Source organism: Chelonoidis abingdonii, chromosome 26, assembly GCF_003597395.2.
Source record: "Chelonoidis abingdonii isolate Lonesome George chromosome 26, CheloAbing_2.0, whole genome shotgun sequence".
Classification (NCBI taxonomy): Eukaryota; Metazoa; Chordata; order Testudines; family Testudinidae; genus Chelonoidis; species Chelonoidis abingdonii.
In genome coordinates, this window is record NC_133794.1 from 2,562,312 (window position 1) to 2,587,884 (window position 25,573).

Here is a 25,573-nt window from a genome sequence, read left to right on the forward strand (position 1 = left end):
TAAGTGCAGAACTCTGCACTTGTCCTTGTTGAACTTCATCAGATTTCTTTTGGCCCAATCCTCCAATTTGTCTAGGTCACTCTAGACCCTATCCCTACTCTCCAACATATCTACCTCTCCCTCCAGCTTAGTGTCATCTGTGAACTTGCTGAGGGTGCAATTAATCCCATCCTCTAGATCATTAATAAAGATGTTGAACAAAACTGGCCCCAGGACCAACCCCTGGGGAACTCCACTTGATACCAACTGCTAACTAGACATAGAGTTGTTGATCACTACCCACTGAGCCCGACAATCTAGCCAACTTTCTATCCACCTTATAGTCCATTAATCCAATCCATGCTACTTTAACATGCTGGCAAGAATACTGTGGAAGACTGTATCAAAAGCTTTTGCTAAAGTCAAGATATATCACATCCACCACTTTCCCCATATCCACAGAGCCAATTATCTCATCATAGAAGGCAATCAGGTTAGTCAGGCATAACTTGACCTTGGTGAATCCATGTTGACTGTTCCTGATCACCTTCCTCTCCTCCAAGTGCTTCAGAATAGATTTCTTGAGGACCCGCTCCATGATTTTGTCGGGGACTGAAATGAGGCTGGCCGGTCTGTAGTTCCCCGGGTTCTCTTTCTTCCCCTTTTTCAATATGGGCACTATATTTGCCTTTTCCGATCATCCAGGACCTTCCCCAATCACCACAAATTTTCAAAGATAGTGGCCAATGGCTTTGCAATCCCATAAGCCAACTCCCTCAGCACTCTTGGATGCATTAGATTTGGACCCATGGACTTGTGCACATCCAGCTTTTCTAAATAGTCTTTAACCTGTTCTTTCACCACTGACGGCTGCTCACCTCCTCCCCATACTGTGTTGCCCAGTGCAGCAGTCTGGGAGCTGATCTTGTCTGTGAAGACCAAGGCAAAAAAAAGCATTGAGTACTTCAGCTTTTTCCACATCATGTGTCACTAGTTTGCCTTTCCCATTCAGTAAGGGTCCCGCACTTTCCCTGACCACCTTCTTGTGGCTAACATACATGTAGAAACCCTTCTTGTTACCTTTCACATTCCTTGCTAGCTGCAATTCCAGTTGTGCCTTGACCTTCCTGATTATACCCCTGCGTGCTCTAGCAATATTTTTATATTCCTCCCTAGTCATCTGTCCAAATTCTACTTCTTGTAAGCTTCCTTTTTGAGTTTAAGCTCACCAGAGATTTCACTGTTAAACCAAGCTGGTTGCCTGCCATATTTGCTGTTTTTTCTGCACTTTGGGATGGTTTGTTCCTGTGCCCTCAATAAGGATTCTTTAAAATATAGCCAGCTCTCCTGGACTCCTTTCCCCCTCATATTAGCCTCCTAGGGGATCCTGGGCATCGGTTCCCTCAGGGAGTCAAAGTCTGCTTTTCTGAAGTCCAGGGTCCGTATTTTGCTACTCTCCCTGCTTCCTTTTGTGAGGATCCTGAACTGAACCATCTCATGGTCACTGCTGCCTAGGTTGCCACCCACTTCTACTTCCCCTACCAATTCTTCCCTGTTTGTAATCAGCAGCTCAAGAGGAGCATGACCCATAGTCAGTTGCTCCAGCACTTGTACCAGGAAGTTGTCCCCAACACTCTCCAAAAACTTCCTGGATTGTCTGTGCATTGCTGTATTGCTCTCCCAGGGTGATGTCAGGGTGATTGAAGTCCCCCGTTAGAACCAGGGCCTGTGATCTGGAAACTTCAGTTAGTTGTCCAAAGAAAGCCTCATCCACCTCATCCTTCTGATCCAGTGGTCTATAGCACACGCCCACATGACATCACCCTTGTTGCTTTCACACCACTTTGCAAGGTCACAGCATGACAGTCCTGACAGACAACACCACCACTATGTTCTACATAAACAAACAGGGCAGAGCTTGCTCCTCACCTCTCTGACATGAGGCTCTTTTCCTCTGGGACTTCTGTATAGCCTGGTCCATACAGCTGGAAGTATTGAACCTCCCCAGGGTGAGGAACGAGCTGGCAGCTCACATCAGCAGGTCCTACCAAGCTCAAAAGTGGTCGGTCCAATCAGATGTCCTGCAGTCAGTTTTCCAAAAGTGGGGTTATCCCCAAGTTGATCTATTCGCCACCAAGGACAACAAACAGTGCCCTCAGTTCTGCTTGTTTCAAAACCACAGCCCAGGCTTCATCTCCAACGTGTTCTTAATGCAGTGGGGAGAGGACCTGAAGTATGCCTTCCCTCCAATCTCGCTGATCCCTCAGGTCCTGCTCAAGATATGCAGGGACAGAGCAGTGGTGATTCTGCTGGCCCCATCCTGGTCATGTCAGCATTGGTACACAACACTCCTCAAACTATCAGTAGCAGGGGTGGCTCTAGGCATTTTGCCACCCTAAGCACGTGCCTGCGGGAGGTCCGCCCAAGCCACGGGACCAGCAGACCCTCCACAGGCATGCCACCGAAGGCAGCCTGCCTTCCGCCCTCGTGGCGACTGGCAGAGCACCCTCAGTGGCTTGCCGCCCCAGGCACGCACTAGGCATGCTGGGGCCTGGAGCCGCCCCTGATTAGTAGACTCCCCAATAGCCCTATCCTTGTATCCGGACTTGATCGCTCAGGACCACGGGCACCTTCTCCACCCAAACCTACAATCTTTGCATCTCAAGGCTTATAAGCTCCATGGCTAAACCCGATGGAGAGCCAGTGCTCTCAGCCAATGAGACAAATACTTCTTGGCTGCTGGAAACCTTCCACTAAGTCAACTTACTTGGCCAAGTGGAAATGGTTCTCCTGTTGGTGCGAACGCAGATGTCCATTGCCACTTCAGGTATCTACCCCAGTTATTCTGGACTACATGCTTCACCTCGAGCAACAAGGCCTATCACTTTCATCCATCAGAGTACACCTGGTAGCTATCTCAGCTTTCCATGCAGGGAAGTCTGGGCTTTCAGTGTTCGCAAATCCCATGGTGGTGCATTTTCTCAAGGGATTGGAGAGGATTTACCCTTACTCTCGACCACCATTACCAATCTGGAATCTGAACCTGGTCCTCTCCAAGCTCATGAGTCCACTGTTTGAGCCCCTGGTCACTTGTTCCCTCCTTTATCTTTCATGGAAGGTAGCGTTCTTAGTGGCCATTACATCGGCGAGGAGAGTGTCTGAACTAAAGGCTCTCACCTCCAAATCCCCTTATACAGTGTTTCATAAGGACAAGGTGCAACTTAGACCGCACCGTAGACTCCTCCCCAAGATGGTCTCCCAGTTCCACATGGGACAGGACATTTGCCTTCCTGTGATTTTTCCAAAGCCTCACATGAGCCTGCAGCAGCAGAACTTGCACACACTAGATGTTCAAAGAGTCCTAGCATTCTACATAGAGCCCATGGGCCCTTTTCGCAAATCAACCCAACTGTTTGTGGCCACTGCCGATAGAACAAAGGCCTTCTAGTATCTTCTCAGCGCATCTCGTCCTGGATCACAGACTGCATTCACACAAGTTGGCTAAGGATCAAGCTCTGACAATCACAGCCTATTCGACAAGAGCGCAAGCATCTTCGACCGCCTTTCTGGTGCGGGTACCCATCCACAAAATCTGCAAAGCAGCTACTTAGTCCTCAGTGCATATGTTTACAGCCCACTATGCCATCAGCCACAGGCCAGAGATGATATAGCGGTCAGCAGGGCTGTCCTCCAATCAATCATTCCTTGACTCCTATCCACCTCCAATGGTCAGCTTGGAAGTCATATAATTGGAACTGACGTGAGCAAGCACTTGAAGAGGAAAAGATGGTTACATACCTCTCGTAACTTTTGTTCTTTGAGATGTGTTGTTCACATCCTTTACAATACCCGCCCCCCCTTCCCTCTGTCGGAGTCAACGGCAAGGAACCGAAGGGGGGTAGTCAGGACGGCAGGGTAATATATACAGCGCAACAAGGGTCCCACTCTAGGGGGCTCCTCTGTCATCCTGACAGGAGCTGCTAAGGGAAAAAGTTTTCAACGTCTGTGCACGCAACGTGCACGCACACCGGACATGAAAAACACATCTCAAAAAACAACAGTTACAAGAGCTAAGTAACCATCTTCTTTTGCCTATTCCCAGCTTCTGGAAAGATTCCATGATATAGAAGGAACTTAAAAAAAAATCCGCTTCTGACTGCCATTCTCCTCTGGCTGGGCCTCAAATCTGTGAGTGGGTACCAGGTTCTGGGCTTTCTACTGACTCACACCAGTAGCTAGACCAGGTGGGTCTCATTACTTCTACTCAGGAACACCACAGGCTGAGAGCCTCTCTGAGGCAGGACAGAACTAGAGGGGATTCTGAAGAGCCTTTCAGGAAGGAGGTCAGGATACAGTCACATGCTTTGTAAGTACAGTCCTGTCTGTTATTTATTAAGATTAAAGGCAAACTCCAGTCTGAGGTTATGATTTGGATCAATGCTCTACAGTGTCCTGATGTGCAGACTGCCTGCTCACGAAACTCTGTTCTCTTCTCAGGTCCGGCTGGAGCTGATGCACAACCCAGTTTTCTGCAGTGCATCCACTTCCGAGGCTAAATACCAGCAGATCCTTGATATCAAAGCCAAGTCCTTTCTGGCCGTGCCATTAGTGATTGTCCCATTGCAGCTGGGATCTCACTACATTGAGGTCAAGGCAGTGGGGTGGGGCAGTTTTGTGGCTGATGGCGTGAAGAAGAACCTGAAGGTTGTGGTAGGTATCAGGGGGCTTGATATCTGCTGAAGGGCAAGAGGCTGGATGCCAGATTGGCTGGGTTCTGGAATCGGTCCTGTCCCTTAACCGGTTAAATTAACACCCTGCATCTCCATCCTCATCTCACATCCTCCCTCCCCTCCCCTGTGGCAATTACAGCAGGGCTGGGACTGGCCTGGTTATCTTGCACTCGATCCTCTGAGCCGTCATATAAGAGACCTAGGTTCAGTTCTTCAGGCCCAGGGTCTTGCTCCTTGGACCAGTGGGTGCTGGAATCAGCGCACCCAGGGAGAACCTCATATCACTCGGCAGAGAGAGCTGAGCAAATGAGCAGCATTGGTGGGTTGTGAAGGGTGTCCCATTGGCCTGCCCCAGGAGATCACTGTAATGTTGGACAAGAGGAAAATTCTTCACTGAAGATCACGGAGTAGAAAAGTCCTTCAAGGAGGTCACAGAGCAATGATGGAATGAATTGAGCTTCTAACTTCCTCACCCTGCCAGACTTTGTAGGGCAGATTTATAAGAACATAAGAACAGCCATACTAGGTCAGACCAAAGGTCCATCTAGCTCAGTATCCTGTCTGCCAACAGTGGCCAATGCCAGGTGCCCCAGAGGGAATGAACAGAACAGGGAATCATCAAGTGATCCATCCCGTCTCCTATTCCCAGCTTCTGGCAAAAAATCCTTCTGTTCATCTGCAGTGGAATCAGTGGTGTTACGCTTGCGATGAATTTGGCCTAGGGACTTCTCCTTGGATGCATCCTAACCAGGATCCAAAATGAAAGGGGACGCTGTCTGAGGTTGAGGTCAGATTCCAAACTCATTGGGACGGAGCCTGATTTCAGTTTCACTTGACCGCTGACTTCCAGTGGAGTCACTCTTGATTTAAGCTGATCACAAGATCAGCAAGTCGCTCACCTTTTCCTATTGCTCTTCATTGTCTCTGAATGCTACTGTGCTTACTATGCTCTTGTCGTTCCTTTCTAGCCTGAAGGGATGAGGACGACCAAAACAATTATGTCTGTCCTATTGGATCCATCTACGAAAGGAGCAGGTGAGTAGCCACACTGCTTTGCCTTTACATGGCACCTCTCATCCTGAAGGTCTCAAAGAATTCCACAATCTATATCTAAGAGTATGTCTACACTACATGATTACTCCGATTTTACAAAATTCTATTTTTTGCAACAGATTGTATAAAGTTGAGTCCTTGCAGCCACACTAAGCACACTAATTTGGTGGCATGCGTCCATGTACCGAGGCTAGGGTTGACGCCCAGAGTGTTGCATTGTGGGTAGCTATCTCATAGCTATCCCATAGTTCCTGCAGTCTCCCCCGCCCATTGGAATTCTGGGTTGAGATCTGATTGCCTGATGGGGGAAAAAATATTGTCGTGGGTGGTTCTGAGTACTTGTCATCAGGCCCCCATCTCCCTCTCTCTTTTCCTCCATGAAAGCAATGGCAGACAACCGTTTTGCGCCTTTTTTCCTGGGTGAACTGTTCAGACACAATACTATGGCAAGCTTGGAGCCTGCTCAGCTCAAGACAGCAGTCATGAACATTGTAAACACCTTACGCATTATCGTGCAGTTTATGCTGAACCAGAACTTGAAAAACCAGGTGAGGAGGAGGCGGCGATGGCAGCGTGGCGACGAGAGTGATGAGAACATGGACATAGAATTCTCTCAAACTGCGGTTCCCGGCACTTTGGAGATCATGGTGTTACTGGGGCAGGTTCTAGCCGTGGAACACTGATTCTGGGCCTAGGAAACAAGCACAGACTGCATAGTGTTGCAGGTGTGGGATGATTCCCAGTGGCTGCGAAACTTTTGCACGCATAAGGGCACTTTCATGGAACTTTGTGACTTGCTTTCCCTTGCCCTGAAGCACCAGAATACCAAGATGAGAGCAGCCTTCACAGTTGAGAAGCAAGTGGCGATAGCCCTGTGGAAGGCAATGCCAGACAGCTACGGTCAGTCGGGAATCAATTTGGAGTGGGCAAATCTACTGTGGGGCTGCTGTGATGCAAGTAGCCAAAGCAATCACTGAGCTGCTGCTACCAAAGGTAGTGACTCTGGGAAATGTGCAGGTCATAGTAGATGGCTTTGCTGCAATGGGATTCCCTAACTGTGGTGGGGCGATAGATGGAACCCATATCCCTATCTTGGCACCAGAGCACCAGGGCAGCCAGTACATAAACAAGGGGGTACTTTTCAATGGTGCTGCAAGCACTGTGGTGGAACTCACAAGGGACGTTTCACCAACATCAACGTGGGATGGCCGGGAAGGGTTCATGACGCTCGCGTCTTCAGGAACACTAGGTCTGTTTAAACAGCTGCAGCAAGGGATTTACTTCCCAGACCAGAAAATAACTGTTGGGGATGTTGAAATGCCTATAGTTATCCTTGGGGACCCAGCCTACCCTTAATGCCATGGCTCATGAAGCCATACACAGGCAGCCTGGACAGTAGTCAGGAGCTGTTCAACTATAGGCTGAGCAAGTGCAGAATGGTGGTAGAATGTGCATTTGGACGTTTAAAGGGTCGCTGGTGCACTTTACTGACTTGCTCAGACCTCAGCCAAACCAATATTCCCATTGTTATTGCTGCTTGCTGTGTGCTCCACAATCTCTGTGAGAGTAAGGGGAGATGTTTATGGCGGGGTGGAGGTTGAGGCAAATCGCCTGGCCGCTGATTACACGCAGCCAGACACCAGGGTGATTACAAGAGCACACCAGGAAGCGCTGCGCATCAGAGAAGCTTTGAAAACCAGTTTCATGACTGGCCAGGCTACGTGTGACAGTTCTGTTTGTTTCTCCTTGATGAAAACCCGCCCCTTGATTGACTCATTCCCTGTAAGCCACCCACCCTCCCCCCTTCGATCACAGCTTGCTTTCAAAGGAAATAAAGTCACTATCATTTAAAAACCATGTATTCTTTATTAATTGATTATAAAAATAGGGAGAGAACTGACAAGGTAGCCTGGGTGGGGTATGGAGGAGGGAGGAGAGAAGGAAAGGCCACTTCAAAACTTGTTGAATGACAGCCTTCTGTTGCTTGGGCTGTCCACTGGGGTGGAGTGGCAGGGTGCACAGAGCCTCCCCCACCCCCATTTCTTGGGCATCTGGGTGAGGAGGCTATGGAACTGGGGAGGGGGGAGGGGTTAAACAGGGGCTGCAGCGGCACTCTGTGATCCTGCTGCCGTTCCTGAAGCTCCACCAGATGCCAGAGCATGTCCATTTGATCCGCAGTAGCCCCAGCGTTGCATCCTGCCTCTCTGATCTTCCTGCCGCCACCTCTCATCTCGATTGTCCTCCTGTCCTCATGTTCATCCCTCCTGTCCTCACGTTCATTGGCGCTTTCCTGTACTGTGATACTGTGTCCTTCCACTCATTCAGATGAGCTCTTTCATTGCGGGTCGACTGCATGATCTCAGAGAACATTTCATCGTGCATGCGTTTTTTTCACCGCCTATCTGAGATAGCCTTCGGGACAGGAGGAGGGAGGCTTGAAAAATTTGCAGCTGCAGGAGGGAAAAAAGGAGAGAGAAGTATTTAAAAAGATACATTTTACAGAACAATGGTATACTCTTTCACGGTGAACAACACTATTCACATTACATAGCACATGTGATTTTGGTACAAGGTCACATTTTGCATTTTAATATTGAGTGCCTGCGGCTTTGGTGTTAGAGATCACAGACACAGGGCCGGGCAACAGAATTCAGCTTGCATGCGGCCATGGTAAGCCATAGTCTTTTGGCTTCTGCAACCTTCATAAAAGCAGCGCCCTCCTTTCCCATACCAAGCAAAGCCCATTGAGTGCTGCGGTTTTTGTGTTAACATGTGCAGCAGCAGAAACCAAACTAACCCCTGCCCCACATCCAATTCTCTGGGATGATCGCTTTACCCTTCCCCACCAGCGTGGCTGGTATCAGGGAAGATCCCTGCCTAGCCAAATGCGAACAGCTCAGCAGCCAATGCCCATCCCCCCCCCCCCACTTGGCTAACTGCAGGGAGAGGATTTCTTTTCAGCCACAGGCAAACAGCCCAGTAGGAACGGCCACTCTGAATGTCCCCTTAATTAAATTCCCGTATTTCAACCAGGTTACCATGAATGATATATCACTCTCCTGAGGATAACACAGCAGATAAAGAACGATGTTGCTTGAATGCCAGCAAACCAGGACCATACGCTGCCAGGCTTTGTCATGCAATGATACCAGATTACTTGCTACTAGCATGGCGTGGTAAAGTGTCCTACCATGGAGGACGAATAAGGCTGCCCTGCCCAGAAACCTTCTGCAAAGGCTTTTGGAGTACCTCCAGGAGAGCTTCATGGAGATGTCCCTGGAGGATTTCCGCTCCATCCCCAGACACGTTAACAGACTTTTCCAGTAGCTGTACTGGCCGCGAATGCATCCCAAGTCCTCAGGGCAAATTAATCATTAAAAAATTGCTTGCTTTTAAACCATGTTTTATATTTACAAAGGTACATTCACCAGAGGTCCCTTCTCTGGCTTCATGGTCCGGGATACCACCTTGGGAGGGTTGGGAGGCTATTTCAGTCAGGCTGAGAAAAAGATCCTGGCTGTTGGGGAGAATGTGGTGTGCTGTTGTGCTCTGTGCAAGCTCGTCCTCCTCCTTCTCCTCATCTTCCCCGTCCGCAAAATCCTCAGGCATGGCTGAGAGTAACCCCTCATCAGAATCCACAATCAAGGCTGGAGTAGTCGTGACAGCGCCCCCTAGAATTGCATGCAGCTCAGCATAGAAGCAGCATGTCTGCAGCTCTGCCCTGGACCTTCCATTTGCTTCTTTGGTTTTCTGAAAGGTTGTCTGAGCTCCTTAACTTTCCCACGGTGCTGATATGAGTCCCTATTGTGGCCTCTCTCCATCATACCACTGGAGATTTTTTCAAATGCTTTGGCATTTCATCTCTTGCACCATAGTTCTGCTAGCACGGAATCATCTCCCCATACAGCGATCAGATCCAGTACCTCCCGTACCGTCCATGCTGGAGCTCTTTTTCGTTTCTCAGACTGCATGGTTACCTGTGCTGATGAGCTCTGCATGATCATCTGTGCTGATCAGCTCTCCACACTGGGCAAACAGGAAATGAAATTCAAAAGTTTGCAGGGCTTTTTCTGTCTACCTGGAAAGTGCATCCGAGTTCAGATTGCTGTCCAGAGCAGTCACAATGGTGCAATGTGGGATAGCTCCCAGAGGCCAGTAGTGTCGAACTGCATCCACACTAACCCTAATTCGAACTGGCAATGTTGATTTCTGTGCTACTCCCCTTGTTATGGAGGAGTACAGAAATTGATTTTAAGAGCCCTTTATGTTGAAGTAAATGGCTTCGTTCTGTGGATGGGTGCAGGGTTAATTCAATTTAACGCTGCTAAATTTGACCTAATCTCATAGTGTAGACCAGGCCTAAGTGAGGGCATTTTTGTTTCTGAAGCCCATGTATCTAACCCAAACTCTTAACTGGATCTGCAGCAAACTTCCCTGAAAAATTCTACCCTGGCATCCGATCGTGAGTGGGAGATTTCAGAAGGATTGGTTTAGTGTTGGCTGAGATGGAGGTCAAAATCAGGCTCATCACAGAAGACTAGAATCACCAATATGAGGGCAATTCAGCTGCCACTGAAATGCATCTGCCTCTGCCTGCCTCGTATTCATAGCTTCCTGATTCCCATCTCAGCTGACCCCTCCCTCCCTTTGCCCTAGCACATCAGTGGTTTGTGCAGGGCTCTTTATGAGCGCTGTAGAGTATTATTCAAGAACCAGCAGCAAAGCTCAGCAGCTGGATGGATGGCATTTCAGTGTCTCTTTTCCTCATCCTTCCTTTTCAGGGGGAGTGCAAGAAGTGAAAGTGAAAGCAGCAGATATAGATGACATTGTTCCAGACACAGAATCGGAGACCAAAATCAGAATACAAGGCAAGGGCCTCTGATTTGAAAGTGTTTTATGCTTTAGAAACAGAGTGGAAGGAGCAATGAATTCTTCTGTGGTAGCCACACTCGCAGGAGGTGGACTGATTACCCACTTGGTTCTGTTACAACTGTCTACTTGTACTATCATGCATTAATGGCCAAGATACAGGAAGGTTATTGTCAGCATGTGGCTAAACAAGGTGCTGACAGGAGAGACAGGTGCACAGAAATAAGGAGCACCCAGGGGGCAGCCTATGGCTCTGTACAGGATGGCCTAGTGGTTTGGGCCCTAGCTTAGTATTTTGGAAGCCTGAGTTCAAGATCTTGCTCTTCCACAGATGTCTCTGGTAACTTTGGGCAGCTCCTTTAGCCTGTCTGTGCTTCAGTGCCCCATCTGTAAAATGTGGATAATAGCCTTTCCTTTGTCCCCATTCAGCTCAACCAGCAAAGGCTGGTGCTTTCAGAGTGGGAGTGTTCAGGTTCTATCCCCACCGCTGGCAGAGCTGGAGTGAAGTACCTAGGAGGGCTTGGTGAGAAATGCTCAGAGCATTGTAGGAACTTTGTCAGCACACAGGGCCCAGACCAATTTTTGCTGGGATATGATCTGTCTTTCGTGGGGTTTGGGTGTGCTCAGTACCATGCAGGATTGAGCTGCCCCTGCCCGCAGAGAGGTCTGTCTGTCTCTCTGTCCCCACCAGCACCTGGTCTCCCAGCTTGAATTCACACCACGTTATTTCCTTGGCCAGGAAACCCGGTGACAATGATTGTTGAAAACTCCATTGACGGGACCAACCTGAAGCACCTCATTCTGACGCCGTCTGGCTCTGGGGAAGAGAACATGATCGGCATGACCGCCCCTGTCATCGCCACCATCTTCCTGGACAGCACTGAGCAGTGGGAAAGGTTTGGGGTGGAACGCAGGGCGGAAGCCATCAAGTTGATCATGCGAGGTAAGTACTTCTCATGCCAGACAGCAAATCCCTCTTCAGGCTCACATTTGGGACACAGGACTGGCCCTGAGGTCCATCTAGCCCAGTAGCCTGTGTCGGAGAGTGGCTGATACCAAATGTTTCAGAAACCTCATGTTAAGCACATTGGGCAATAGATAGAGAGCCCAGGGATCAGGCAGCTGGCTTGGCACTCAGGGGATACCAGTTCAGTTCCCTGCTCTGCCACAGACTCCTGGTGTGATGTTGGGCAAGTCACTCAATCTCTCCGTGACTCCATTTCCCCCCTGCAAACAGGGAGAGTCACGTGCCCTGCTGGCAGGAAGGTTGTGAGGATAGATGGCAGGAGCTCCACAAATTCCCACCATTACCTGGAGCATGGCCCTGCTTCCACTCTGCCCTTGTCCATGAAGCTCCGCCCCTGCTGGGCCCACCTGTGCTCTGCCCTGAGGCCCCACCCCACTAGGATTCTTCCCCCCAAGGTCTTGCCCTTCCTCCACCTTTTCCCACCCCCATTCTGCCACTCACTCCTCTCCCCCCCATCAGTCACCCATAAGGCAGGGAAAAAGTGGGAGGGACCTTGTCCCCTTGGCCCCCGTTGTTCTAGTGCCCCTGGTAGTTACAATGAAGAATGTGAGGCACCCTAATACTATGGGAATGGGGGTCAAATAAGACCCTAAAATAGAGAGAGAATCTGCCTCCCACATTAAGTCTTCTACTCCCTTTAGAGGTTGGTTTAAGACCTGAAGCATGAAGTTTAATATCCCTCCCCCAGTGTACGTTGGCATTAGTCATTATAACTCTGAATAGACCTTCCTATGCAGACAAAGGCCCAACTCCGTTTTCAGTCCTGATGGGCTTTTGGATTCCTGTTCATTAACATAAGAACGGCCCTCCTGGGTCAGACCAAAGATCCATCTAGCCCAGTATCCTGTTTTCTAACAGTGACCAATGCCAGGCGCCCCAGAGGGAATGAACAGAACATGCAATCATCAAGAGATCCATCCCCCGTCGCTCATTTCCAACTTCAGGCAAACGGAGGCTAGGGACACCATCCCTGCCCATCCTGGCTAATAGCTATTGATAGACCTGTCCTCCATGAATTTATCTAGTTATTTTTTGAACCCTGTTATGCTCTTGGTCTTCACAACATCCTTTGGCAAGGAATTCCACAGGTTGACTGTGTTGCATGAAGAAATACTTCCTTTTATTTGTTTTAAATCTGCTGACTATTTGTATTAAACTATTGCTGGCCTATAGCTGTTGTGTGGGGAATGGGGTGATCATGGGGTGGAGGCCATTCAACCATAGTTCAAGTCCATTTCAGGTTGGCACTTGGTAGCAAGGAAGGATAGAGAAGCTCATGACCATTGAGAGAACTTGGTAGGCTTCAGCCTAACTCCTGAAGGAACAGGTGTCCCTGTCTCTACACCATGGCCCCCCTTGTGAGCCACCTAAATTAGGCACGGAATCCAAACTACAAACATCCCATCATCCATTAAGCTTTTACAATATGGGGAAACTGAGGCAGGCAGTGACTTTCCTAACATCACATCACGCAGTGAGTGACAGAACTGAGAAGTGAACCCTGGAGTCCTGACTCACAGCATCTTGCTGCAAACACTAACCCACCCTCCCCTCCTGGAGTCTGGCATAGAATCCAGGCATCCCGCCTCCCAAGTCCCCATACACTGTAATCACTTGGCCCCACTCCCGCCCTGAAGGGAGAATTCATGCTGGTGAGGAATGGGGCAGTGCGCATGCCAATCGGCTTCCCCACCTGACAGCTCTCTGCCTTTGCTTCCTTTGAGTTGCTATGCTGTGCCCTCCTGAGAGAGACCTGCAGAAAAAGGGAGAGCCACACAACTCAGACAGCCGCAACAGGGGTCACAGCTCTGTCTTCATTTGCCTTACACATGTAAAGTCCTCGTTAGATGCTCGCCAGACATTGCACAGCTCCTTCTTACTCTCCCTCTTTCAGGTTACACGCAGCAGATGGCTTACAAAAAACCCGACTTCTCATACGCCGCTTACAAAGACCGGCCAGCAAGCACTTGGTGAGGACAGTGAGTTTTCTAATGCACCCTCTTGATCAGCGTTAGCTTGTGTTAAGGTTCCTTCCCCACTCTGAACTGTAGGGTACAGATGTGGGGACCTGCATGGACACTTCTAAGCTTAATTACTAGCTTAGATCTGGTATCACTGCCATCACCCCCAAGTACCCCCATTTTCCCTGGGTAGTCTTGAGGGACTTCACCAATTCCGTGGTGAATACAGATCCAAACTCTTTGGATCTTAAAACAAGGAGAAATTAACCTTCTCTCCTCCTTTCCCCCCACCAATCCCTGGTGAGTCCAGATCCAATCCCCTTGGATCTTAAAACAAGGAGAATTTAACCATCCAGCCTCCTTTCCCCCACCAATCCCTGGTGAGTCCAGATCCAATCCCCTTGGATCTAAAAACAAGGAAAAATCAATCAGGTATTAAGAAAAAAGGCTTTTAATTAAAGAGAAGAAGGGTAAAAGAAAACCCCCTGGGAGAGATTAGCATCCCAGCTATTATCACAGACAACAGTTTCAAAACACAGAGGATGTTCCCCTGGGCACAAATTTAGTTACACCAAAAAAAAAAAAATACTCACATACCCAATTTGATTCTACCTCAGTTTGCATAAGACAGGCTACAAAGAGATAAACAGAAACCTATTTATTCCATTCTAAAACCTACTACTCTGATCAGAGGCAGGTTCCTTGGTCTTTTTCACTCCGGCTGAAACTGAAACTCTCAACAAAGGAAAAACTTCCCTCCTTCCTTTTGAAACATCTTGTTTCCCCATTGGTTCCTCTGGTCAGATATTAGCTAGGCTAGGTGAACTTTTTAACCCTTTACAGGTAAAAGAAGCATTAATCCTTAACCATTTGTTTATGACAGCTTGACCCTATACATGTAATGTGTGAGCCAGAGCAAGTCAGTCTCCAGCCCAAAACCAAAGGGCAAAGGTTAACACACACAATGGGAAAAAAGTACCCAATACAGCTCCCACAGATGGCAACGGAACGACGCCCAAAGATGAGACAGGCACCTGGCAGGATTTACAAAAGCACCTAAGCAGAGTAGGGGTTTAATTTCCTTTGAAAGTCAATAGGAGTTTGGTGCCTAACTCACTTAGGCACTTTGGAAAATCCCGCTGGGTGCCTATTTGCATCTTTAGGTGCCTAAATACCTTGTAAATGTGGCCCCCAGTGGTTTCAGTGACAGGTCAGTGTGGGCGAGCAGATGGCTTGAGGGACCGGGACTGAATAAGGCGAAGATTTAGTCTTGGGTATTTTTAGTAAAAGTCATGGACAGGCAATAAACAAAAATTCACAGCCCGTGACCTGTCCATGACTTTTACCAGAAATATCCCGTCAGGGTGTCACACCCCTAATTCTTAGCTGCTCTTAGAGCGCCCCTGCTCTGGGGGTCCCCAGGGTGCTGTAGCACTGGAGGATTCTCAGGGGTTGACAGCTGGCTCCTGCTCCGGCGGTGGAGGCTGACTGCATCCAGTTGCCCACTGTTCCAAGGCCCCTGGGGACTGCTCTCCGACGGCCTCCAGGGCTGCTCCCTTGCTGCTGCTCCAGCTGCTGCTCAGACTGCCCCCAGGGTGGCCCCTGGCACTGCTGCTGCTCAGATGGTCCCCAGGGATGCCCCCGGGACTGATGCTCAGGCGGTCCCCTGAGCCAGCCACACCAGCCGCTACATCTGTGGAAGTCATGGAAAGTCACAGAATCCATGACCTCCATGACAGACTGACAGCCTTAGTAATGAACTCCAGGTCCTTTCACTTTTAGATGGCTAGTTTGTAGCTGGCTCACATTAACCATTACCATCTTGATGGCTGTTCATTGTTTTGTGTTAAGTTGAGTTTGATGACTCTCCGGTCCAGTGTCCAGGGGCCAGCTGTCCACAGCATCCCCACCATCCTGGTCATACCACTGCAGGCAGTGAGAGCTCAGTACATCTCAAGTAGAGCCAGCCGTAATGGGGAGCAGTGTCTGGATGCGCTTTCCCGGACAAGGGGTGACATTTTCCCTAGCTCCTGCTCACTCAGGTTACCATAAACTGACCCACATGAACCTCACTCCATTTACTGCTGTGAATCATCTCAACTGATACCTGAGTGCAGACGGTCCAGCTTTCACACTGAGGGCAGTTCTGGGAAGGCAGGAGTGACTGTGATGTGACTGATTCTCCCCTCAGGCTGACGGCGTATGTGGTGAAGGTCTTTGCCCTGGCTCAGAAACTGGTGCCCATTGAAAGCCAAGTTATCTGTGGGGCGGTGAAATGGCTGATCCTGGAAAAACAGAAACCGGATGGGGGCTTCCAAGAAAATGCACCTGTAATCCATGAAGAGATGGTTGTACGTGTTTCCTTTGACTTTTACACACCAATTACTACCCACCTCAAGCATCACAGCAACTTGTTGGTTCATAATTCAAAGGGACATCTTACTGGGCTACATCCCAAAGTCTGTGCTCACGCAGACTGATCTCCTCTCTCTCTCCCGGTGCAGTTACATTGGCAGCAGTGAATGGAGATTCAGGCCCAATGGGCCAGATTGTATCTATTTAGTTCTTAGTGGACTTCATGGAGTCTTTGGCACTTCTCCCTTGTTGGGGGTAAACATTCTGCTGAGGGTAGATCAATTTTTTTGGTGGTGGTGTTCGGGGTTTAGAAGTGAAAAGGAGGGTCATTGTTGGAGCTAGGGGTGTCAGGGTTGGGATTAGGGGTGCCAGGGTTTACAGCATGTCAGTGTTAGGGTTTATTAGGTAAAAGGGGGTGTCAGTGTCAGGATTTAGGGGTCTCAGTGTTAGGGTTTAGGGTAGAAGGGGTTGTCAGTGTCAAGGCTTGGGGGTTTCAGTGTCAGAGTTTAAAGTGTAGAAGGGGATGTTGGTGTCAGGATTTAGGAGGCATCACTGTTAGATTTTAGGGGTGTCAGGGTGGGATTTAGGGGTCTCAGAGTTAGGGTTTAGGGATTGAAGGGGTGTCAGGGTTTAGCAGAGGTGCTGGAACTAAGGGTGTGCGGGGTGCTGCAACAACCCCTGGTTTGAAGTGGTTTCCATTATATACAGGGTTACAGTTTGGTTCAATGGCTCTCCGCATCCCCACTATAAAAATTGTTCCAGCACCCCTGGGGTTTAGAGATGTCAGTGTCTGTGTTTAAGGGGTCTCTGAGTTAGGGGCCTCAGTGTTAGGGTGTAGGGCGTGTCAATGTCTGGGTTTAGAAGGTGTCTATATCAGGGTTTATTAGATAGAAGGGGGTGGGGTTACTGTCATGACTGTTGTTCTCATGGTTGAAAGACATCTCCAAAGGGGATAGTTTTGCAGCATTTACTAAGGATGCTTAGGCTCTGGCCTAGCCTGATCTCCCCTGGGCATTGGTTCCCCAGCCAGCTCCCCTCAACTGAGAATACCTTGTCCACGCCTCTCATGCACTTCGTCCTGGGCTTAGTGACTTGCATTGCCCCAGAGGAGTGCAGCTGTCTTGGTGCTTCACAGGCCAAAGTTTGGTTTTTGATGTCACCGGGGCTTGATCCATTAATGCATAGGAAGCTGCCTGGGGGCTAGTGGTGGGACCTGAGCACCAGCCTGGTGAGCTAAATTCTCTCACACTGGTTTAATACGAAGCATCTCTATTGATTTGGATAGAGTTCCTCCACACTGACAAAGGAGTAACAGTAACTGAGATCAGAACCTGGCCCAGCTATAGGTCTGGCCATGACCGAGAGTCCGTTCTTGGATAGCTTTCTAGGAAGCATGTGTTCTGCTATACTTTCCTATGCTGAGGTCCTAGGATTAATTCTTCCTTTTCATGGTACTCGGGGGACTTTCTTATCCCAAATCTGTCCTTTGCTCCCCTTTAGGGAGGGTACAAGGGTGCTGAGCCTGATGTCTCTTTAACAGCTTTTGTGTTGGTTGCATTGGAAGAGGCCAAGGACAACTGCAAAGATCAAGTCAGCGTGAGTATCTCTGCACCGTAGAGTCACTTCTACGTTCATACCCAGGTTTTCCCATCTTTCCATCCCCTATGAACCACGCCCCATGGTGTTATGCTTATAAGAAGCACATGAGATCTTTTTCAGGGGAAAAGGCAATACGCCACGTTTATTGACGATACAACAATTAACATACACATTCAATCACACACCACACACACACTGTCCCGCCAGTCAATGTTATAGTTATCAGTCCAGAGTCCGGATCAATCTAGTGGCCAGCTAGGTTGATCACAGGTAAGTAGGAGCCGGGTTCTGTCAGTTGCAACATGATGCTCCGGGGAAGTCTTGGAAGAACGACCCCAAAGTTTCATGGCACCTCATTTATATAGTGATTTTCCTTCATTGGGACCAGTGAGTTCTTCTTTGAGTGCTTGCTGATATCAATTCCAGTTAGGGGTGTGCATGCGCTGCGTGCACGGCTGTCGGAAACTTTTCCCTAGCAGCTACCCGTCAGACCAGCTCGGGAGCCCTCTGGAATAGCACCGGTATGACACTCTATATACGAGCCTGCCAGCCCAACCCCCCTGCAGTTCCCTCTTACTGCCTGTGATGGTTGTTCGAACAGTGGTCTCTTGCTTGCCAGTGCTCCACTAATCCCTGGATCTTCTGCTTATCTTTGTATATAATTACCCATTGTTAGTTAATTGTTCGCTTCTAGTTGTTAATTGTAGTCTTTAGTGGTTGGGGGTGGGGTTCCTCTTCAATGAGTGCCTCTTCGGGCTCCAGGGCATGCTGTCCCAGGGCTTCAAACCCTATAGCTCCTGCGCCAAGCCTATGCCTATGGGCAACCCCCATGACTCCTGTCTCCAGTGTCTGGGAGAAGCCCATCAGGCAGATAAGTGCAAGATCTGCAAGGCCTTCAAACCTCACACTAGAAAGGAGAGGGACATATGTTTAAAACAACTCCTCATGGAGTCAGCCCTCTGTCTGCACCAGGACCCGGCCCCGAGTGCTTTGGTGCAGAGCATCCCTCCAATGGAGCCGTCAGCAGCACTCCCAGGGGTCAGCGGTCTCCCAGAGCCCAGAAGTGTTCTGCTCAGCACCGCTCCCACTCGCCAGTTGCCCACAAGAAGCAGGCCAAGTACAAGCCTCCACAATGGCCTGATTCAGAAACCGTAGCCTCGGCAGGGCATGCTACAGAGCGTGGGCCTAAGGCTGACAGACCCTCTGGTTAGGCTCAACCCCCATGGGCTCCCGTCTCCCCAGGAAGCCCAGCACTCCTGGACTCCCCACAGCTGCAGGTGGAGGAGGTGATGCTACCCTCCACACCAGACACGTCTGAGGCCGCTAGGGGGCTTATAGAAATGATGGCGCCCAAGTCTCCAGTCTCGAGGCCTCCATTACCCCAAAGCCCAGCACCTTCAAGAGGCAAACCCACTATGTTTGGGCCATCTACCCCCCGACCAGGATCTCTGCATCGCTCCGAGTCCTGGCGCCCTCCGAGACCCGGTGCCGTACATATGCCCCATGCCTGTCTGACTCGTGGCACTGGTCTGACTTGCGGCACCAGTCTCTCAGCCCCAACCCTCGGAGCTGTTTCCGTTTGAGGTGGTTGTCAGCTGAAAAGTCGTGGTCCTGCTCAAGGTTCAGATCTCAATCTGTGACCTCGCAGCAGCACTCGCATCGACCTCAGACCGCACTCCCCAGTCGTTGCTCGACGGACCAGCACTGCCCTACATAGCGGTACCCTGTCTCGGCACCACACCCCATCTCGGCACTGCTCCACCTCAGGATCCCTCGCAAAACCCAGATCCCACCCCACTCCCAGTGGAGGTTACACCTGGGGCTCGGGGTGAACCAGTCCCAGAAAATCCAGAAGCCGCCATGGAACCACTCCTGCCGGTAGCGTCTTCTTCATCCTCTCCTGACCAGGGCCACCCAGATGACATGCAAGTGGGGGAATTTGCCCAAGGCCCCGCAGGGCCCCCGACCCCGCATCTGCCTTCCCCCATCGCCTCAGGGCGCCATATCAGGAGCGGCCCTGGACAGCACTGCAGCGGTGTGGCTCCAGCAGGGCCTGAGCTCCTCCCACTGAGTCAGAACCGCATGGTAAGGGGGCGAGGCTGCAAGCCCTGGTCCTGCTGGAGCCACGCCATGGCAGCGCTGTCCAGAAGCCAGGGCAGCCTTCATGACATATATTTATGCGTGTTATGACTTGGCAAAGGTTCCTCCATCTACTATTATGGCTCACTCCACCAGGGCTGTCCCCTCTCTTTTATAGTGAGGGGGAGCCAGCTGACTGCAGCCGTAGCAGTATGGCATGAGGAGAGAGCAGTCATCTGTAGGGTGAGGGCAGCAGTGCCTAGTGGGCAGAGCACTGGACTAGGTTTCACGAGACTTGCGTTCTCATCCCACAACAGCTGGGGAACCTCAGGCAAATAACTTCCCTACTTTGTGCCTCAGTTTCCTTTTCTGTAATTTGGGGCTAAAAAGACTGACTTCCTGTGACTGAGGAAAAGTGTGATATAAGAGCTTGGTATTATTAGATCCTAGATCCTGGTCAAACCAGCATGAGTGGGACATGGGGACGACATTACCCTCTCTCATCCCGGGGAGGCTTGCTCAGCCACTGTACCATTCGTGGGGCTAAACAAGGCCATCCTCCAGAATTGCCTCCATCTTTCTTCTTCAGGCTTGCCAGTCCTACATTTTTTCCATATGCACTTTGTCCTCCTGTCCACTGTCTTTCCACTATTTTCTTGGCCATCCTCTTGTTTTCTGCCTGTAAACATTACTCTCAAACGCCTCCCTAATAAAATTCCCTTCACGAGAGCTGAGTTTTATTTTTCCCAGTGGGTGCTCCACCCCTGCTCTGCCCTGAGACCCCATCTCCACTCTGCTCCCTCCCCTGAAGCCCTATCTTTGGTCCGCCTCTTCCTGCCCCTGCTCTGCCGCCTCCCTCAAAGTCCTCCGCCACCAGCCTGCCGCTCCCTCATCTCCATCCCTTCCCTCAAGCACCTCCCAACAGCTGCTTGCTAATCAGTGGCCAGCCCCGGAGGCTTGATCGGCAGCCAGCCGGGGCAGAACCACTGTGGCTGGTAAGTGCTGAGCACCCTCTATTTTTTTCCATGGGTGCTTGAGCCCCAGAGCACCCATGGAGTCAGCGCCTATGACTCTCTTCATCCCCTCTTTGTACGTGCCCACCGCATCACCACATCCTCCTCTCTTGCAGCTTCTGTCTGATACCACAGACCAGGGCCAGATTTTGGGGGCAGGCAATCCAGGCAACCACCTCGGGTGCTGGATTTGAGGGGTGGTGCTGGGCTCGGGTGCTGTTTTTGTTGTTAGAGACAAAAAGGACAATTGATGTTTCCAGTATTCAGTATATGGATTCATTTTTCACTAACCTACTAGAATGTTCTGGACTTATAAGTTTTGTTTCTATAAGCTTAAAGGAAACTTTTTATTTGCTTATATATGGCACGAATAAATACAGACTTACAGCTCCTAGTGTGCAAATTTATCATCTTGTACGATAGGGATAAATCATACATGCGAATCATGCATCGAAGCCGTGAAATGGGCTACAAATGCAATAAAAAATAAGGTATTCAAAAATTTAACAAATAAAGGGGGGGACACCAAAGACACTCTGGGGTGCCATTGGGCTAGGGCCAGCCCTGCCACAGACATTGGTCTCACTCCTGCTGACATTCTGCATGTGGTCCATAAATGTCCCCTTTCACTGCCCTCAAATATCTCACTTCCATGTCTTCAGCCTCCTCCGTCTTTCACCAGCACAAAATTTACTGTGAAATTAAATAAAACTGGAAGCCAGATGAATTCGTAATGTGTTAATATAACCTACACACCTCCTGGTGTGGTGTTCTGTCCCAGCTAGTAGCACTGAGACCATGTAGAGAGAGCTTAATGAGTTTGCTCTAGAGCCTTCAGGCTTTTAGTTCATGCAATAAAGCCTCATGCATTTAGCTCCAGAGGTCCCATGTTCAATCCTGCACCCCTCCTCGGCATTAACACTACCCGAAACCTCAGCCTAACCCACGAGTTTGATTTTCTTCTGTTTTCTTTGTCACCTCCTAGGGTTTGGAAGTCAGCATCAGCAAAGCCGCAGACTACTTAGCCCAAAGGTACCAGTCTCTAACCAGACCATACACTGTGGCTCTTGCGTCCTACGCCTTAGCGATGGTGGGGAAACTGAACACTGAGAAGACACTCATGAAAGCTTCGAAAGGTAAATCAGGGCATCTTATCAACTACTTGAAAGGTGTGGGCAAGTCAGGATGGGGTTCAGGGAAGAGAAGCAAAGGAGGCTGAAGAGGGATTAATTTATGAGGAATGAATAACGGGCATAGATTTTAGCTAGATTTGAGATTGATTGGACTGGGTATAAATCCAGAGTAACTCTCCTGGGTTGAGTGGACTTATTCCAGATTTACACCAATCTGTCTGAGATCTGGATGTGGCAGAGATGTATGGTATTACTTGACCTCAGGAGGAATCTGAGAGCTCTGTATGTGTATCTAAAGGATGTAAACCTCAAAGAGAAAGAGAGAGAAAATGATGGCTTAAGAGGATGTAACTGGATGAAACTGAGCAAAGGGGAATTTCAGAGGATATAGAATAATATTACCTGCAAAGAAAATGGAGTTTGTCCCATTGTTTGGGATAGTTAAAACTGGGCAGGACAAAGCTGTTGTCTAGATATAACAATGTTATGTTGAAAGGTGCCAGGTGGGTCTTTGATCCCAAAACAGTCACAGACCTTGGCCATATCTACAATGCAGGGACTAGAGTGGCAAAGCTACGGTGCTGCAGCTATACCGGTATCACCCCCTATTGAAGACACAGACTGCACCAATGGAAGGGGTTTTCCATCTCTGTAGGAACTCCACCACCATGATCAATGGTAGCTAGGTCAACAGAAGCATTTTTCCATTGACTTAGCTGTATCTGCACTAGGAGTTAGTTTGGCATAGCTATAGCATTCCGGAAGCGGGTGCGTGTGCAGATGTTTCACATGCCCTGAGTGACCCAGCTATCACGATCTAAGTTTTAAGTGTAGACCAGGCCCTTGTTCAAGTTAATGGTTGTGCCAGGCACTCTTTCAGACTCAGTGGAGGGAACAATCAAGACTCTTTCTGCAGTACACACAGCTAAAAACAATGTAGGGACTGCCGAAGGCACACAGCAGGTCAAGAGCTAAGGCATGTGGGCTGAGGGGTTTCCCTGACTGCAAACACAGAGGCTAGCATGTTGGTTTTTCCCCCTGTGCGTTAGAGGCAGAAACCAGCTGAAAGCCTGGAGAAGTGTTATGAAACAAGCAGAGAGACATTGCTTGTTGGGCCTAGAACTCAATTCAGAGGCAGACTTGGGGATTTCTCAGCAAGGAAGTTGCCTGCTGTTGGTTTCTCTCAAACTCAGGGAAAACGAGACTTTCTGTGCATTTTCGTAAGCAATCAGGTTTACACCAGAGAATGTACCAGAGGCCTATCACCAATTCCTCATCCTAATTGAAACAGTTCTCCAAGACCCCAAATATTGGGTAGCTGCTCATCCCTAAATGGAGCAACAACCAGTTCAACTTACGCATCCTCCATGCGGAAAGTTGGGGAAGGAGTCAGGCGATGCTATGGTTCAGTCAGGTCTGATCAGAATGAGTGGATGTCCTTGGGAAGAGTCCTTTAGCTCACCTTCTTTGCTGCTGCCTAGAGGGAAATCGCTGGGAAGAGCCAAACACCCACAACTTCAACATGGAGGGCACCTCGTACGCCTTGCTGGCCTTGCTGAAAATGAAGAAGTATGAGTTGACTGGTCCCATAGTCAGATGGCTGAGAGAGCAGAACTACTACGGAGGAGGATATGGATCTACCCAAGTGAGTATGATCCTTATAGTCCCGTGTATCATTCCAATACTGTTTTGTGGGCAGGTCTCCCATCGGAAGGGATGGGATTCTGATCACTTGAGTCATTGTAGAAAGCCCTGGGGAATACCCAGTAGAGAACAATCCTGCATTGCCTGGGAGATGGGCAACATGACTTATCAGGTCTTTGCCCCTGTTAACCTAAGGCAGAGACCACCACAGGAGTATGACTGAATCTTCTCGCTAGAGGCTCCATCCTGCCAAGGTGATGGATGTGAGCACATCCTTCCCTTTAAGATAGTGAGTTGTCCCAGGGCGTCAGTGGGCCTTCTCTTCCCATGGGCAAAAACACACACGCATCTGGACTCATTCTAGCATTTGTTGTTTTTTGGCCATTGGTCTGGAAAGAGGGTCCCGGGTGTGCAGGACCAAGGGTCTGAGTCCAAATGACAAAGCCATGGTGGATCATGACTAATCTGAATCAATCTGGGTTTTATCCACCTCTAAGTAGAACTGTAAGGTTGTTTTTTGGATTTTTTATTAAACTGTGCTTACACAACTTACTGGGGAGGATAAAAGCCCTACTGCTAGTGACAGCTAAATAAAAATGGAGTGTCCTCAGATATCCCTCCCTTCCCTGGAGTACGGGGGCCACTAGGAACTATAGGGTCTGTCTGTGTCCAGCAGTCTCAGTAGAGAAACCCCTTTACATTCCTTGATACTGAGGCTTGTTTTTTCTCTACCTAAAAGGATGCTACAAGCTCAGATGGGAGTGGTCTGTATTTCTGAGTCACAGGCCATGTGTTCTATCCCTAACACTGTGCTGTGTGTGGCATAGATGTCTCTGTATATGTAACCTACACACCTCCTGGGTATGGTGCTCTGTTCTCTGTAGTGTCACCGAGACCACTTACAGAGAGAGAGATTAATGTGTCTGCTACAGCCTTAGCTAAGGGCCACATGGCTTTTAGCTCATGCAGAAGAGGCTCATGCATTTAGCAAGAGGTCCTGCATTTGACTCCCAGACTAGCCCCCATTTGTAATACTGATAGATCCCAGTTGTCGGTGGGTGGGATCAAACTCATTAATTTCTCTAAGTGGTCTCAGTCCCACTAGAAGGGACAGAGCACCACACCCTGTGGATGTCTGTGGGTTACGTATACATAGAAGGGGCCAATATCTTGCTGCGCTCTATCCAGCTGACAATTGGCCCCTGTTAATAGCTAGGAGCAATGGGAAGCTAATTAACCATGCATAATATATTTATTGACCATGGGTTCTATTCCTGGCTTGGCCACTGGCTTCCTGAGTGATCCTGGGAAAGTTACTTCCCTGCTCTGTGCCTCCGTTTCCCCACCTGCAACATGGGAATAAAGATATTGTACTGCTTTGTAACATGCTTGGAGATCTACTGATGAAACACACTACACAGGAGCCAGGTAATATTATTATATAACCCTTTGCCTGCGTGACACCCAGTGGAACCCTAGTGTTTTCTTTCATTGTATTTTTGGTTCCTCTTCCTTAAAAAAGTCTATTTAAAAGCTGTCAGATGTTCAGTGCAATAGGACAATAAGGTGTAACTCTCTTGTCTTTTTCCTGGTGTTCTAGGCGACCATCATGGTGTTCCAGGCTCTTGCGCAGTACCAGATAGACATTCCGCAGCACAAAGACATGAATTTGTTCGTTTCTATTTTCCTGTCACATCATGCTATGCCTTTAAAGTTCAGAATCTCAAATGAGAACGCTCTACTGGCCAGAACAGCAGAGGTATCGTGCTGCTCTGTGTGATTAGTAGACATCACTGATTACAGAGAAAGGGGATTTGACTAGAACTTCCTATCCAAACCCTTTTGGGAAAGGGAGGGGCATGCATATTCCCAGCACCAGATCCACATGCATCCACACTTTTGACTCAGATTTTTAAGACCAGAAGGGACCATTCTGATCATCGTCTGACCTTCGACATGACACAGGCCAGAGCCTCACCTACTAATTTCAGCATCAAGCTCATAACTTCTAGCTGAGCTGTGAGGGGTCTCTTAGGTAGATATCCAGTCTTGACTTAAAGACTTCAAGTGATGGAGAATCCACCACATCCTGTCAGGCCCTAGGTTCTAGGCAGTCAGGCCTGGTTGCTGG

General features: G+C 49.2%; 1 protein-coding gene across 1 annotated transcript in view; it reads left to right on the forward strand.

Moving 5' to 3' along the window:
* LOC116826473 (venom factor-like) overlaps positions 1–25,573 on the forward strand; it is a 110,826-nt gene that overhangs the window by 63,654 nt on the left and 21,599 nt on the right. The window contains exons 21-30 of the mRNA XM_075061172.1: positions 4,477–4,689; positions 5,678–5,744; positions 10,544–10,630; positions 11,371–11,574; positions 13,553–13,628; positions 15,811–15,970; positions 17,475–17,570; positions 21,651–21,801; positions 23,280–23,443; positions 25,043–25,201. Of these exons, the coding sequence (XP_074917273.1) occupies positions 4,477–4,689; positions 5,678–5,744; positions 10,544–10,630; positions 11,371–11,574; positions 13,553–13,628; positions 15,811–15,970; positions 17,475–17,570; positions 21,651–21,801; positions 23,280–23,443; positions 25,043–25,201 (1,377 nt within the window). The remainder of the gene's footprint in view (positions 1–4,476; positions 4,690–5,677; positions 5,745–10,543; positions 10,631–11,370; positions 11,575–13,552; positions 13,629–15,810; positions 15,971–17,474; positions 17,571–21,650; positions 21,802–23,279; positions 23,444–25,042; positions 25,202–25,573) is intronic.